We start from the raw sequence: 16,425 nt of genomic DNA on the forward strand, positions 1-16,425 counted from the left end.
ATCTGTGCAGCGGAGAGCATATTCACTGAGCTAAATCGTAGGCTACTGATGAGGATTCGCTGATGAACTGCTTCAGAGTTGCTTAACTTTGTAAGCAGTAAGCTGGGTCAGAGGATGGTGAGTGGAGGGTGTGCCATGTGAGGTGAGGTAGGGGTAGGGGCACAGAAGACCTCTCTCAAGGGGTGATCATTGAACAGAGCCCTGAATGATGTGGGGAAGGAGCCCCAGGGCACTCTGGGGTTCTCCACATCCCACTAATATCCAGCTGACATAGATGTCTATAAGCCTCGTGGCAGGATAGACTCTGAGGCTGCTCTCTTGGTCTGTGAAACTTTATTTGGTGGATACTCTAACACAGTACCGGTTGTCTTGACAACCAGGCTGGGTTGCTTATGCTTTGCAATCATGCTCAGGGCTATGAGCTGAAACTGAATCAGGGTTGGGGAGGAGTATGGGGTGCCTAGGGAGGGGCAAGGATTCCAGCAACACAGTCCTTGGCCACCTGTGGCCTCCAAGGGCCAAGGCTGGCCCCGTTCTCATTCGCAAGCCTACTGAAGCACCAGCCTTGTCTCAGGGGGGTCTCGCCCCACAGCCACTGCCGAGATAGTGCAAAAAAGAGGGTGTGTACCACCAGTTGAAGGTCCTGGCTTGATCCTGCAGTTTGTCGGGTCCTGTGGAGAACAGCTCAGGCACTGGTATCAGGACAGAGGATGAGTGGCAGAAAGTCGGGTTGTGCTGGCAACCCCCACCAGGTGACCATGGGCATGGCACATCACCTCTGGGGTTCCTGACTTCCTCATCTGCAGAATTCAGGAACTGTCTGTGGTGGTTGGTCTCAAACTTTCCTTATCCATAGTTACTTAAGCAAGATGTGAGAATGCAAACATATTACCAAGAATGGTGAAGGTCGCTAAGGCCTAGACACCACGGCCTCCCACTGTGCTCCCCCCCAACACACACATATACATGTGACAGCCTCGAAAGAGACTCCAGGGGTCCTTCCACGACTCAGTGTTTCATGAGTCAATGTCACATCCATATGGCACAGAGTCCTTCCAAAGTGTTAGCTGGAACCACATGAAATTACTGAGATGTGACAATTTTTGACTTGCAGAAGTGGCATTTTCATATTTCATCCTAAGCATTTCTTTTGCAGCAGCAGTTCTCTGGGCTCACTCAGGAACTACATTGTCCCAGTTCAGCTCCACTCCTTCCTCTCTGTGTGACGTCAGACAGGATATTTCACCTCCCCCATAAAATGGCAAACAAGGAATCTTCCTCATGAGGTCGGCTACTGAGAGGGCTGAAGGGCAGGGGTGCGCTAACTCAGGACTGCTAGTACAGGAAGCCTTCCCTGACCTTACAGGAAAGACCCAAATGATTGCCCATGGGCTGAACTCAGGGAACCGTATCCCACTCTTCTCCCCGCCTGGCCCCAGAAAGAGCATGTATCCAGAGCAGATAGGAAACACAGACCCAGCGAGGTTTCCTAACTGGTCATCCTGTCCAGCTGATAAGCTTGAGCCACCTTACCTCCTTCTTCCTCCTTTGACACGGTGTCCCTGGACTGTGGACAGCCTTGACCTGGGCGTGGGGAGGGTGTTGGAATATCACGAATGATGTTTGTCGCCTGGCTTATCTGGGCAGAGCATTAGCGCTCCCTCCCCAGATACCTGCCCAGAGCTTCCCCATTAAGTGCTACATCACAGAGTGTGTCAGCCTGAATTAGCAGGCAGGCCTGTCACATGGAGCTGAAGCCCTGAGCTGGCAGCTCCCACTTGGTAATGCCTCTTGATCCTAGCTGTCATGTTCCCTCCCCGCGTCGCCACAGCCACAGGAAGCCTGTGCAGACAGTGAGGGTAATGAAGGAGGCCCAGGGAAGAGTTTAGGCAAAGCCTCAGGAAGTCCTCACAGGTTCCAGTGCTTCCCTAGCCCTGGGGAACCTGCTTTCAGTGCCACTACCTCGGGGAGGTGAGCGGAAGTAGGGGAGTACAGGGCTCAAAAGCTCCAGGTAAGGAATTCCTTTGTGACAAACCTCAAAGCAGGGCATGCATCTATGAAAGCGCATGGAATAGACACCCTAGTCAAATGCCATGAACATCTCCAACCCCAAATTAAGATTTCTAGAAGCAGCTTAACCGCAGAATTCTACAACTACCACTCCCTTTATTACTACCCATAATTCTATCAACTCCAAAATTCTATGGGCCCTGTACTCATGTCCCTTACAGAGCATTTATCACTTCCTATCATGTATAGTATCTGAGTGTGCTGTGATACAGTGGGAAAAGCACTAGCTTTGCAGTCAGTCAGACTCTGCAATCATATTCAGACTATGCTTCCTATAGCTGGGCAGTTCTGGGCCACTGACTTAGCTTCTCTGAGCCTGAGTTTTCTCTTTATCATAGTACTTTGTACTACTACTACCTGTTTCACAGAGTTGTCAAAAGAATTTCCTGAGGTGGGGCATGAAGTATGATTGACACAGTCAGTGCCCAATAAATGTGTGTGAGAGAGTTTCTAAGGCACTTTTCTTACCCATTACAAAGCCTTAACTCAGAATAGTATCAGTATATCACCCTCCTTTTCAAAGTTCTGCTTCATTCATCCTCTATAATTTGTTCTCCCCCACTACATCAGGAATAATCTCACTGAAATTTTGATCCTTATCATATCAAAATCATTGAAAAATCTTTTGATTTCTTCCCATATCTCTTGGGCTGGTGGGCTACAGTCCATGAGGTCACAACGAGTTGGACACGACTGACTAACACTTTTCACTTTTATTTATCTTAGGGTGGTGGCAAAAATCTCTTTTGGGGCCTGCCTCTTACCTACCCTGTCACTTCATCTCCCACCATGGTTCTCATCACTCTCTGTCTCAACTACACTGACCCATTGATACTTCATTCTTGCGTTACCCTTACCATAGGACCTTATGCTCTTTCCACTGACTGGAGTATTCTTCCTTCCCCTCCTGACCTAGTAAATCCCTTCTCATCCTTTAAGTCATCCAATTCATACTTCCTCAGCAAAACCTCTCCAGACCTCCATGACCAGGTTAAATCCTTCTTTGTGCTATTTCCTCTCCTTTTGGGTGCTTACTACATTTTTTTATGAGATGATTTCATACCTGCCTCCACCATCTGGGCCAGCCAGATGAAGGCAGGTGTCTGGTTTGGCTCCCCAGTTGAATGTCCCTCCTGCCCCCCTACACTAGGACCTTGTACAGAGCTCAATAAAATGTTGTTGAAAGGGTGAATAGGAGGTTGAACTGAAGGGCAAATCATCTCAACAGATCCCAACCACCCTTCATGATAAGTAGGGCACAGTGGATATTTCAGATAGCATAACCAGAGCCCAGAAGGGGCAAGATAATTGCTCAAGCTCACACAGCCTGTCAGTGAGGGGTGAATCTGTGGTCAGAGCCAGCTCTCTTAGTTTTTGCCTTCCCTGGGCCTCTGCTATAGAACCATTATCCACAGCAAGGTAGAGGGCTTGTGAAGACTTTCCCTTCCATCCCACTCCTGGTTTTTAGAGGATCCCTGGTTCTTCCTACATCCACATCTCAAGCTTCTCTAATTTCCAGGATATCCAGTGCCACATTTGTGTAGGAGTCTGTGTTTCTTCTGAATTCTTCATTCAACTTTTTTTTTAAAGATTTTTGTAATGTGGACCACTTTTAAAGTCTTTTTTTAAATTTGTTACAATATTGCCTCTGTTTTATGTTTTGGTTTTTTTGGGTCACAAGGCATGTGAAATATTAGCCCCCCAACCAGGGATCAAACCTGTACCGCCTGCATTAGAAGGTGAAGTCTTAATCACTGGACCACCAGGAAAGTCCCTTGTGTGCAAAACTATTTAACTGTCTGATTCTTTGACCCATAAGAAGATAACAATTGTTCACATATTCTCACTCATTCATTCAACAAATACTACGTATCCTTCATATACCAGTAAGATGACCATATAATTTATTGTCCAAATGAGGACAGTTTTGACATGACACTATACACTGCCTTGTTGATATACAGGTTAAACCAAGATCTTCCCAGATAAAACAATGGGTTCCCTATATTTTCATGACTGATTTTGGGCTACTAGAATCGGGTGATTATATGCTTTCCCAAAATTCTTTTAAAAAGATTAAAGATAGAACCAGGATGGGGCCTAGGCTCCCAAAGCCACGAAGACTAAATTTTAATCTCAGTTGAGCTAGACATTTCTAAAAATTTCTACAACTTCCTTTTGAAAATAGATTTCATGTTTTAAAAAACAAACAATCTGGAACGACATCTCTGGCAGCTGTTCCCCTGAGAGGAGGCCACTTGAAAAAAATCTTAGAGTCTATAAAGGATGAAATTGCCCATCAGGGCTAAGGGATGGTGACATTTTTAAAAAAGAATGAAACTAAAAGGCACCAAAGGGAATAGGAACGGCATGTAATTTATCAGTCTCTTTCTCTAGCTTAAATCTCCTTTGATGTGATGTGGTCGTGATTTTGTGTGTGATAATGAAGGACATAAACACGCACACTCTTTCCTAATGAAGAGCTTTGGTTCTGAAGCAATTTCTTTCTCTTGATCCCAGGTGCCTGTCCTGAGACCCATGGACCTGATGGTGGAGGCCACCCCACGAAGAGTATTTGCCAACGCGCACACATATCATATCAACTCTATATCAGTCAACAGCGACTATGAAACCTACATGTCAGCTGATGACCTGAGAATTAACCTATGGAACTTTGAAATAACCAATCAGAGTTTTAGTATCCTTTCTCTGGGGCCAATAACCAGTTGGCTTGAATCAAGACTATTCGGGTATGAGTAAGCTTGGGGGGAAATGGAATAGAAAGGGGCAATGACTATCGAAGACTTAGCAATTGTGGAGAACTGTTCCCTTTTAAATTATATTGGCATCTGTGATACTCTTTCGTCCAAAGTTAGGGAGGTATTGAATTGCAAGTAGTGAACCAGGACTACCTTTAGGTTAGAACACTGAATCACTTCCTTTATGCAGAAGTATTTGTGTGTCATGAATTAGAACTTTATCAGCTATAAGGCCAGACCCTAGCATTCAGTGTAAGGTTCCTTCCTCTTGTTGATGGATTCACAAATGCCTGTATCTACATTATGGACCACAGTTGCACAGGAGATGGTTTTCATTGTATCATAATAATGAAAGTAATAGTGGATTTGTTGAATTCCAGGCACTGCACTGGGAGCTTAACATATAGAATCTCATTTTGAAAAGTGCACATATCATAACTGTCCAGCCTGATGAATTTTCACAGGCAGAGGATTCCTGTATAAGTAACAGCTAAATCAGAAAATCAAACTTGATAGCAATGCTCATGTCCCCATCATACTTCTTCAGTCTCTTCCTGCCAAGACTATATTGGATGTAACAACCCCATATTGAAATTATTATTATCTTCTGTTTAGCTCATATTTAGAGAAATCAAGACAACTGCTGAATGAGTAGATGACCCAGCATTCTTGTCCTACTATGTTGACCCTATATTTAATATTAAAATCAGTTATTTATTCAGCACCTATCACGTGGTCCATCCCACCACAGACCTGACTTTTCACTTGAATTCCCAGTCTTAATGATTTCACCACCCAGGCAGCTGAGTAACTGACGTAAGAGTCAATATTGATCCTTTCTCCCAGTTACCAGCCTGTCCACCCCCCAACCCAGTTTGTCCACGGGCCCTGGCTTTGCTTCCTCTAAAATGTACCTCAAATCCACTCATCTCTCTCCATCTCCACTCCTGCCAACCCACACTAGGACCAGCCATGGTTCTTTCACCTTTGTGACTGCAGTAATCTACTCTCTGGCTTCTGTTCTTTCTCGCTGTCCTACACGATACATGTCCCACATAATAGAGTGGGCCTTTGCACATGTAATTCATATATCATTCCTCCCAGGACTAAACCACACTGGTAGTTTCCTTTTGAGCTTAGAATAAGGTCCAAGTTCTTAATCTTGGACTGTAAGATTTCACATGATCATGTCCCTGCCTCCCTCTTTGCTATCTTGTCATACCACTCTCCCCTAGGTCACTCTTCTTCAGCCACCTAACCTCTTTTCTGTTCCCTGGTAATGTTTGTTCTTCCTTCCATTCTCTGCGCATGTTGTTCCCTCTTCCTGGAATACTTTGCCCCCAGAGTCCCCAGGGCTGACTTTTTACATGTCATCATATAGACTCCAATCTCCTGTCACCTCCTCAGAGGCACTCCCTCCCCCTAACTCCCAAGTAACCCCCAATAACCTTCTATCCCCATTAACTTCATAACACGTGTCACTATTTGCAACTGTTTCTTTTTAATTTGTGTATTTGGGGTTTCCCTGTCTTTGAATGTGAATTTTATGAGAGAAGGAACTTTGTATGATCCATTCCTGTATCCCAGTACCTAGAATATTCTGACACACAGAAAGTACCATTTGATTGGACATGTCAAGTTTGAACTACTAGTAGGTCACTAAAGTGGGGATAATCCATTAGATAATCGATAATGAAATAGAATCTGGCAGTTTCACCATAAGAGTATATTAGTTATAGTGAAGCTCTGAATGTTCTGTTATGAAACAGAGTCCATAATGGCTCAAGCATATGAAAGATTATTTCTCTTGCAAAGTCCAATATTGCTGATCTCCATCAGCAAGCAGCCTCCTCCAATCAGTGATTCACAGATTCAGGTTCTTCCCATCTTGTGGTTCCCAGTGTCACCAAGCCTTATCTGCATCTGTACAGCAGAAGAGGAAGATGGTGTAGGACCACACAAGGAGACTCCTATGAGCCAGGTTCTAAATTGCATGCATTCCATTAGCTAGAACTCAATCGCATGAGCACCTCTAACTGTGAGGCTGGCTGGGAAATGTGGTATAGCTGTTGCACGTAAAGAAAAAGAGCTGGTTTAGATGCTCAGTCACCAGGTCTCCACCACAGAAGGGTCTCCCAAGGCTTTTCAGGGAAGGCAGCTCTAAGCCAGTGGTGGGGATTATGGAGACTGAGAGCTGACCACTAAGACCATGAATGACATCTTTTGTTGATCACAGAGCAGATGGGACATATTGTCTGAGCCTAGGAGAATCTGCCCACAGATTTTGCCTGGAAGTGCAGCTGCTAACAGAACGAGTGTGGGTGGTGGTTCCCTGTCTGCCTTGACATCTATTCTAAGAGCCAGAAATCTGTTCAGGCTCAGCTGCTGTCACTCTGAGCTTCCGCTGCCCCAGTCTAGGTGACATGTTTTCTGAATTTTGCCTCTAGGGCTTCAAGAGGGAGCAAAGTTTCTTTAGGCACTTTAGGAGACAGATGCCTTGGGGAGAACGCAAAGGGGAAGTATTAATAGCACAGTTGAGGTTATATTCTGCAGATGTGTGACAGCCTGCCAGATGCTGGCATACAAATGAGCCCATGCCATTCACCCTTAAAACAACCATATGTAAAATAATCATTGTCATCATGAGAATGATGATAACTGATATCTATATAGTTATTTTCATCCAAACCGCCCTGAGCACTGAGCAGACTGTACAAACTGGGACCCTTTAGCTTGCTGTCTCTGAAGTGCAGCCGCCTCTGGGGTAGGAAGCAGCCATCTTTCAAAGCAGCGTTGGAAAAGCACCAACCACCAGACAGGTCTTCTTAAATCAGATGTTGTTTAGTGTCATTTCCATGGTGCTTCTTCTCCACTGAAAGAAGCAGAAGAAACATGGTTCTGGATAGAAAAGTGTGGGATTCCCAAAGTATGGTACGAGTAACCCTGACATGGGAGGCAAGCTGCTTCTAAATACTATGTGGATGTTGTTTGTCTTCATAATTACATATTTATAACAATGAATATTACAAAATACAACTGTCATATCCTATGCTATCACAGATACTGAAAAATCCATTTAAATTATATAGTGCGTGTATGTAAAGAAAAGTACTAGGAGCCATTAAGGCAAGTAGTGTTGCAATATGGTTTTTTAAAGTCATAGCTTCCAGGGACTAGCATTTGGTGTGACATTGGCATTATGCTTGAGAACACAGTCTTTGGAGTCCAATAAGCCTAAAGTTCTCACCCAGCTCTACAACTTGCTGGCTGTGTAAGCTTTAACATGGCTCTTAACTTAGCCAAGTCCCTACATCACGATCTGTAGAGAAGAGCTCTGTCAAAGAGGATTGTTTGAATTTTGTAAAGGGTGTTTATAAACATGCACATATACTCATACATATGCATATATGTGTTCATATACGCTTAGGGCAGTACCTTGCTAAGTAAATGATCAGTTAACAGGGACCACCACAATCATAATTATCTTAATGATTATTTAGTTATATTTACCTTTTACTGCACTGGGTCTTTGTTGCTGAGCTCGGGTTTTCTCTGGTTGTGGCGAGTGGGGACTCTTCAGTTGTGCTGCACAGGCTTCCTGTTGCAGTGGCTTCTCCTGTTGCACAGCATGGAATCTAGGCACATGGGCTGCAGTAGCTGTGGCTCATGGACTTTTGAGCACTGACTCAGGAGTTATGGGGCAGGGGCTTAGTTGCCTTATGGCATGTGGAATCTTCCCAGACCAAGGATCGAACCCGTGTCCCCTGTTTTGGCAGGTGGAGTTCTTAACCACAGGACCCCCAGGGAAGTCTACAGTCATAATTATTGTTGAAAGTAAAAGGAAACTAGAAAAGTTGAGTGTTAGAAGGGTAAATTCTATTCTGTTGAATTTATTATCTGGGTCTTCTCAGTTCTAGACACCCCCTTCAGTTCTGCTGTTTGGTGTTCTTCGCAAGATGTTGCTCATTATGTCCTAGTTACCAGATATCTGCAAGGTCTCTGAGGTCCAGGCCTTGTGTTTAGCACCATATCAGAGGGAGAGATTCCTAGCTTTATGGCACCTGGTCTTGTATCCTCTTCCTTCCAGCCATAGTCAGCCTGTCCCTGTTTTGTGTAACAGGTTCTAGCATAACATGGCCAGAATTTGGCCTTAATGGGTTAACTACATCAGGACAATAACAACTCATTTCTAGATTAGTGGTTTTCTAGGTCAAAAGGCAGCCTTGACTTTTCAATAAAGGAAGGATGTTTCTTAATTATGAAAAGTATGATATACCTAGGATCCTTTGAACTCTGTTCTCAGTTCTAAGAAGGAGTTGACTTTGGGCTTCTACCTAGTCCATTTTGGAACCTATTAAATAAATCCATATCAAGTAAAAGTAATGATACAACCCTCCACAACTATATACTGAGACCTAGTTTGTGCTAGGCACTGCATTAAGCCACGGGGATACAAGAATAAAAAGAAACAAATTTTCTGCCTTTAGAGTGACATTAATCAAATAATCACACCAATGAATATATAATTACAAACTGAAGTAAACCCTGCAAAGAAAGGAAATATGGTTTGGTGAATGCATTTTTTAAAACCTGATGTAGACTAGGGAATAAAAGAAGGCTTTGCTGAGGAACTGATTGTTGAGTTGAGATTTGTAAGAAGATGAGCATGAGCTAACTTGGTAAAGATCAGTCCCTCATGTACAAAGGTCCTGTGGTAGGAGGGAGCACGATGTGTTGGTGGAACTCAAGGAGGTCCAGAGAGTGAAGTAAATTTGTAAGCAAGGCTGGAAACATGAGCAAAGGACATACCTTGTGTAACCCCAGTCTCCAGATATGAGACAGAGGATTTCTCTGGGAGAAACCAACTAGATTCCAGGGTGCTTCATCTCTGAATTGGTCTTTATCACCCTTCTTCATCAGCCTCACTTGTCAACTGAGCAGAGGTCCTTTTGGATTTTGATTCCCTGATCATAACCATAACTTTTGGCTTCTAGTTTCTGTCACTTTAGTACCATGGACAGCAGCCTTCCTTTTAACCCAATAGAATTTTTCTGGGCAGGCTTTGAAGGAAGCTATGGGGCTTCCCAAATTTCTCTCCCTTGCTGCTGTTGCGGCTTTATCCCATGACTTAATGCAGTGCCTAGCACCAACTAGGTGCTCAGTATATAGTTGCTAAGAACTTTATCTTTACTTTCACTTGATAAGGATTTATTTAACAAGCTGCATAATGGACTAGGTAGGAGCCCAGGGTCAGCTCCTTCTTAGTCCTATCCACAACTGTACATATCAATCTTAGTCTGACATTTACTGTAAAAGCAGAGCATCCCTTCCGATGGTGCGTCCAGCACATTAGCACGTGTGTGCCAGAGCAACCCCTTCCTTGCCATTTTAAATGCCACCTTGGTGGATTTTCCCAGGCCTGGTGCCTTGCTTGTGTGGTTGCTGTCCCTCTGCATCTGAAACCAGATCTAGGGCTTTGGGGGACTGGGGATTTCTCTGCCCTTTGAGCCTCATGTTATCAGGAGAAAGGATGAGAAAGCAACTCTGCAGACTTCTTCTGGGGTTCCTTGAACTTCCTTGGAGTTGTGTCACTAAGTAGTTGGGAAGGCAGACTCTGGAGTCAGAGTCACTGGATTTGAATCCAGCTTCCTCTCCTAAAAGCTGTGACCTTGACAAGTGTTTTAACATTTCTCTGGCCTTCAATTTCCTCATCAGTTAATGGGGATAATAGAAGGTTATTGTGAGGTTTAGAGTACTTAGCTGAGTGCCTGGCACAAAGTGAAGACTATAAACAATAGCTTTTATTGTTGGGGGCATATTTCAAGTTCCCTATTCTTCTTACCCTGGATCCCATTCTTGTTCCTTGGATCCCATTCTCTCCTAAGAAAAGCACAGGTTAAATGATCTACACCCAGGTGATGCAGTGGTAAAGAATCTGCCGGCCAGTGCAGGAGACATAAGAAATTGGGTTCGATCCCTGGGCTGGGAAAATCCCCTGGAGGAGGAAATGGAAACCCACTCCAGTATTCTTGCCTGAGAATCCCATAGGCTACAGTCCATGGAGTTGTAAAGAGTTGAACACAACTGAGCGACTGAGCGCGCATACATCCAGGCCTGGTATCTTGGCCTGTTGACCTACTGTGAGTTTTCTGCATCATAAAAAAGCACAAAAAACCTTGCCTAAAGAAAGCTGCTAAGTCACAAGAATAAATTAAAGTAAAACCCAGAAAAATTTAGAGATTTTTATTTTATTGGAATATAGTTGATTTACAATGTTGTGTTAGTTTCTGCTGTACACCAAAGTAAGTCAGTTATACAAATACGTATATCTACTCTTTTTAGATTCCATTCACATATAGGTTATTACAGAGTATTAAGTAGAGTTCCCTGCAGATAGCTAATGAGAACTCATCACCATTTCCTGAGCACTTTTGGTGTGCACAGGAGATGCCAAGATGAATAAAACATCCATCCCTGATATTATAGTCCTGTCATCTACAGGGAGGATGAATTCAACCAGAGAAGCACAACCAGTAGGAGAGGGTATATGCAGGTATGGAGAGAGAGAGACAGATTGGCACATTACAGTGAATTAGCCTGACAAACGCAAAGTCTTTAAGGCCAGCAGTCAGGCGCAGAAAGACCACAAGAAGCTGGGACACAAAGGCAGGAACACCACAGGCCACGTTCACATACGGCCGTCAAGATGGAAGAGTGAGGGGTGGGGGGAGAGAAGCTGTGGTCTCAGCGTCTGTTGGAGTCTCTTCCTCAAGGAAGGCCTAAACCTTGGTTTAACTGCCTTCCAACAGACTAGTTCAGGCCCACCCAGGATAACCTCCCTTATGATTCAATTAAAGTCAACTGACTGGGGCCTTTAACCAGGTCTGCAGAGCCCATTATAACGGCATGTAGATCACTGTTGGACTGAACATGGGAGAACCTGGACGTGTGTGCAGAGCGGCTGCTTTCTCTCGTTTGTCCCTCAGTTCGCCCGAGAGAATGAACCTTGTTAACCCCACCACAACCAGAAACATTTTAGAAATGTTGTGCTTCACCAAGTTAACATTTCACAGAGCTTCCAAAGTGAGCATGTGAACAGAGGGAGACAGGCACGTAACCATCCTAGGGAGGATGAGACTGACAGTTTTTTGGGGGGTGGGGGAGGGAGGTGCCTCTATGAAGTAGCAGGTGGATTACATCATCTCCTATAGTTTTCTTCCTTTCTTTGTTGATAAATTCACAAGTTCAAAGGCATTTAAAATGAAGGTTAGGTAGTAACTGGCCACAGGATTTGAGATTAAAATCTAGGCCTGTTGTTTGTTGTTTAGTTGCTAAGTCATGTCCAACTCTTTGCAACCCCATAGGTGTAGCCTGCCAGGCTCCTCTGTCCATGGGATTTCCCCGGCAAGAACACTGGAGTGGGTTGCCATTTCCTTCTCCAGGGAATCTTCCCAACCCAGGGATTGAACATGCCTCTCCTGCATTGGCAGGTGGATTCTTTACCACTGAGTCACTATCTCACTCTTATATTCCAGGAAAATGCCCTGTATCACAGTATCTTAAGTGTATTCCTAAAGGTACGGTCAAGGTGCTATGGATACATAGGTAGGAAGGATCATGAAAGAAGGGCTGGAACATTTCATACAGAAAGTAACATGTGGATTGGCCTTTGAAGGAAGTATTGAGTATTTTCTAATGGAGAAATTTCAAGCTCTATGTCACATGAATAGGAAAGAGGCTGTGGTTATGGGACTTTCAAGTACCCCCCACCCACAGTTGTAAAGGACATCTTATCCCATGTCTTTTGCAGCTCAACACGTGTCCAAAAGCACCTCCTGGGGCACCATGTGTCTCTTTGTCAGTCCTCTCACAGTGAGCCTAGCAACTGGCAAAGCCCTCCATGAGTATTTGCACATTGGCTTTTTTTAAGCTCTTAAGAGAGGAAAATCCCTCGGAGACCTCTCTGGAGATTCTCAGTGTGTTGCCATCAAGCAGCAAGTCCTTTCTGCTGACAAGATCTGGATGGCTTATAATCACTGCTTTCTATCCAAAGATTAAATTCAGACTTTGGAATAAAGATTTCAGATAAACTCTTGCTCCCTAAAACAGAATCCAGCTCTAATATGCCCAGTTTTCAAGGTCATGATAAGGCTATTCTCCACTTTCAGTATTGGCAGACTTGAGGTGCTATCTGAAAAGCCTCGACTGCTTTTGAACATGGGTGTCTTACCCAGGTAAATCTAGAGTCCAGTCTCTGACTCAACAGTCAGATTGGCCTCCTGCTGGCTCTGCTATCAGTAGTTGGCTTAGAAAGAAAGGGGAGGGAAAAAATCTTCTCAGTATCAGCAGAATTAGCAGAGATAAAGACAGAAGCATATGAGAATATCTTCAAAAACTCACAAACCTAATGCATATAAAAGTTATCTTTGGAAAAAAAGACATGTTTTCTTTGAAAGTTTGGATTATTCAATCCACTGCAAAAACATTTAATAAATAACGTTTTCTCCACTGTCTTATTTGATCGTCAAAATTTCTCAGACTAACAGAGTTAACAGAATGATACCCATTCAAAGGCAAAGAAATTGAAATCCTGAGAGAGAGAAAATGACTTTCCCATATCTTGGAGCAAAATAGAGTTGGAAACAAAATGAATTCTAATCTTTTGACCCCACTTGTTACAATTGCAGTATTTATCACAATATTGTCTTCAGCTTTACCCACAGATGCGCTTCTTGGTTTCTCAACTGTCTCATAGATGGTTCTAAGCCAAAGAAACTACTTTAATCACTGTTTGTTTTCTTGGTTTAATAATATGGATTCATTGTAGATATTATAAAATGACCTATAATCTCACCACCTAATTTTGTGTATATACAAGGAATTTACATCACAATTTTAATGCTGGTTAATTCCACAGTAGGGCTCAGAAAAATAAGGAAAATTTTTTAAATTCTTAATTTATCTAGAAAGTCTTATTCGGTTCAATCTAGGGTCATACACAAACACACACACTCACATGTGCACACATACACACTGCCCATTCACACATATATACTTTCTCCCTTCCCTGTTTTGTCTATTTAACAGTTATTACTACCTAATAAACTATATATTCTATTTATTTATCTAGCTTGTTTAGTGACCATGTTCCCTTCTAGAAAATAGGATCCATGGTTCAGGGGATTTTTTGATCTGCTGTGGTCACAGCTCTAGCTCCTGTGCCTGGAACCTATCCCCGGCAGATTCATTGCGAATATTTATGAAATACATGAAGGAACAAATGAGTGAACCCAAGCTAGCATTATTAAAGGACTATTTAATACTAACCTTAAAGTCAAATCCCCCTGTAATATATATTTTCTTCCATTCTGTTCTCTCTCTCATTCTTTTTACATGGCTATGATCAGACTGTATATATTTTGTACCTAACTAACCTCACCTAAAATTATACATCTGTATGCTGCTAAGTCGCTTCAATCATATCCGACTCTGTGCGACCCCATAGACGGCAGCCCACTAGGCTCCCCTGTCCCTGGGATTCTCCAGGCAAGAACACTGGAGTGGGTTGCCATTTCCTTCTCCAGTGCATGAAAGTGAAAAGTGAAAGGGAAGTCGCTCAGTCGTGCCTGACTCTTAGCGACCCCATGGACTGCAGCCTATCAGGCTCCTCTGTCCATGGGATTTTCCAGGCAAGAGTACTGGAGTGGGGGTGCCATTGCCTTCTCTGATACATATGTATAATAAGCATTAAAAAAAAATCTTGTCTTTTTCAATCTTAAAATAGTACAACTTCATTGAAAGAAAATGTAGAAATGAAAAAACTGGTAATTGAAAAGAAATTCATAGACCCACCCCAGTAGAAATATCAATGACATTTGGTAGTTTTGCCTTTTAGGCCATCAGTTTCAGAGTATACATTTTAAATGACATTATGGTCACACTATAGATAGAATTTTTCCTTCAAGTTGTTTAACAGACTTGGCATTTCATTGCATAAACAATTTAATGATATCAAGCAGAATTTACTCAATCATTTCCCTATTTCTGTGTATTAAGGTTGTTGTCAGTCTTTCTCCTTTACAATGTTTCTATATACATTTTTATAGAAAACTTTTCCAAATTTGGGATCAAGGAAATGACTCTTGAATGGTCCCCATCTCCCCTTGAGCATCCTGCCATAACCCTCTTCATCTCCTTACCCCACCGCTGATGTAATTTATGGCCTTGGCTTTTTATTTGTTTGAAGCTGATCCCTTAAGAGGTGACCTCCTAGTGTCTTCAATTATTATTTTAAATGATGCCTTAGGCCATTGCCTGGCACAGCAGTGCCCTCACCTTCCCACCTCCTGCCTTCCAAGCATAGAGCTCAGCTGCCAAACTGGCTGTGCCCCCTCCCGTCCACAGCACTGCCCCCAGTCCCAGCAGAGAGGCATATTAACCCCTTTTGTTAGCAGAGGTAATTTGCCTGGGCTCAGCATTAATAAGGAATGCCATAAGCGGTTGGGGTCAGGATGAACAGATCTGTCAAGCCCCAGGGTTAATTTAATAGCAATCTGTTGGCTGTCTGCCTTGTATATTAGCCGTGAATCCATTGCTCTGTTTTGCCTTTGCTGTTTAGTTCTTTGGGACAACAGGGAAATAATTTGGATAGAGAGCTCTAAAAGATGAGGAAGAGAAAATTGACTGTCAACATGCATCATTCCATTTCCAAGATAATACAGGGAGCCAGGCATTACTCCCTTCCTTTCTCCTTCCCTCCCAGCATGAAAGGCACACCCACACATACCGGAGGTGTGTGTCTCCCTTGAGAGCCGTGTAAGGAAAAAGACTGACTTTACAGAGAATGCATGTAAAATATGCTCTCTTGTCATCCCCACACACCGTTGAATTTTTGGAAACTAGACTCCTCCTAAATGTTTTTAGAACTCAGAAAATCCTCCATCAGTTAACAATTCAAGAAATCCTTTATCGTGTTTCTGTCTCAACTTACATTTCCTAAAAAAGAAAAAAAATCACATCGGAGAACACAAAAATCCTAGGTTAGATGCTGGGTCCAAATTCTGGTTCTGAAAAATATAGCACCCAGAGTGGTAGCCGAATTGAACAAGCACCAGTTCCAAGCAGAATCCCTCTCAGGTAAGCCAGGGGAGTTTCAAAAGAGCCAGAATTACATTGCTGGGAAAGGCCGGCTCTGTGGGGCCATTCATTAGTGAAGAAAGATGGCATGTGGTCAGGAACCAGGCTCTAGAGTCGAACAAACCTGGGTTCAGATCCCAGCTCCACCCGCTACCATCATATAACATTAAGTAACGTACCTCAGTCAGTTTCCTCTGCTCGAAAACAGGTCTATTAATAGTATTAGCATCATAAGGATGAGGTGAAGATCAAATGAGACAGTGCATGGCACTTGATGAATATTGGCAACTACTTTTTATTTTCGATTATCTTCCTTGTTGTCCTTATCATCACAATTACTAAAAAGAGGATTGGAGTCATGGCTTTTTTCCTGAACCCCATAAATTCAGACCCAAAGAAGCACTCTATTTAGTCACAAGGAAGATGCTTGGGTGTGAGGGATGGTGGGGAGGCTTGGAAG

General features: G+C 43.2%; 1 protein-coding gene across 7 annotated transcripts in view; it reads left to right on the forward strand.

Moving 5' to 3' along the window:
• The window catches only part of PPP2R2B (protein phosphatase 2 regulatory subunit Bbeta), a 482,191-nt gene that overhangs the window by 400,161 nt on the left and 65,605 nt on the right, over positions 1 to 16,425 (forward strand). For all 7 annotated transcript variants that reach the window (XM_040239786.1, XM_040239787.1, XM_040239792.1 and 4 more), the window contains one exon: positions 4,591 to 4,768. In XM_040239786.1, coding sequence (XP_040095720.1) covers positions 4,591 to 4,768 — 178 coding nt within the window. The remainder of the gene's footprint in view (positions 1 to 4,590; positions 4,769 to 16,425) is intronic.

This window comes from Oryx dammah, unplaced genomic scaffold (genome assembly GCF_014754425.2).
Source record: "Oryx dammah isolate SB20612 unplaced genomic scaffold, SCBI_Odam_1.1 HiC_scaffold_5, whole genome shotgun sequence".
Taxonomy (NCBI): domain Eukaryota; kingdom Metazoa; phylum Chordata; class Mammalia; order Artiodactyla; family Bovidae; genus Oryx; species Oryx dammah.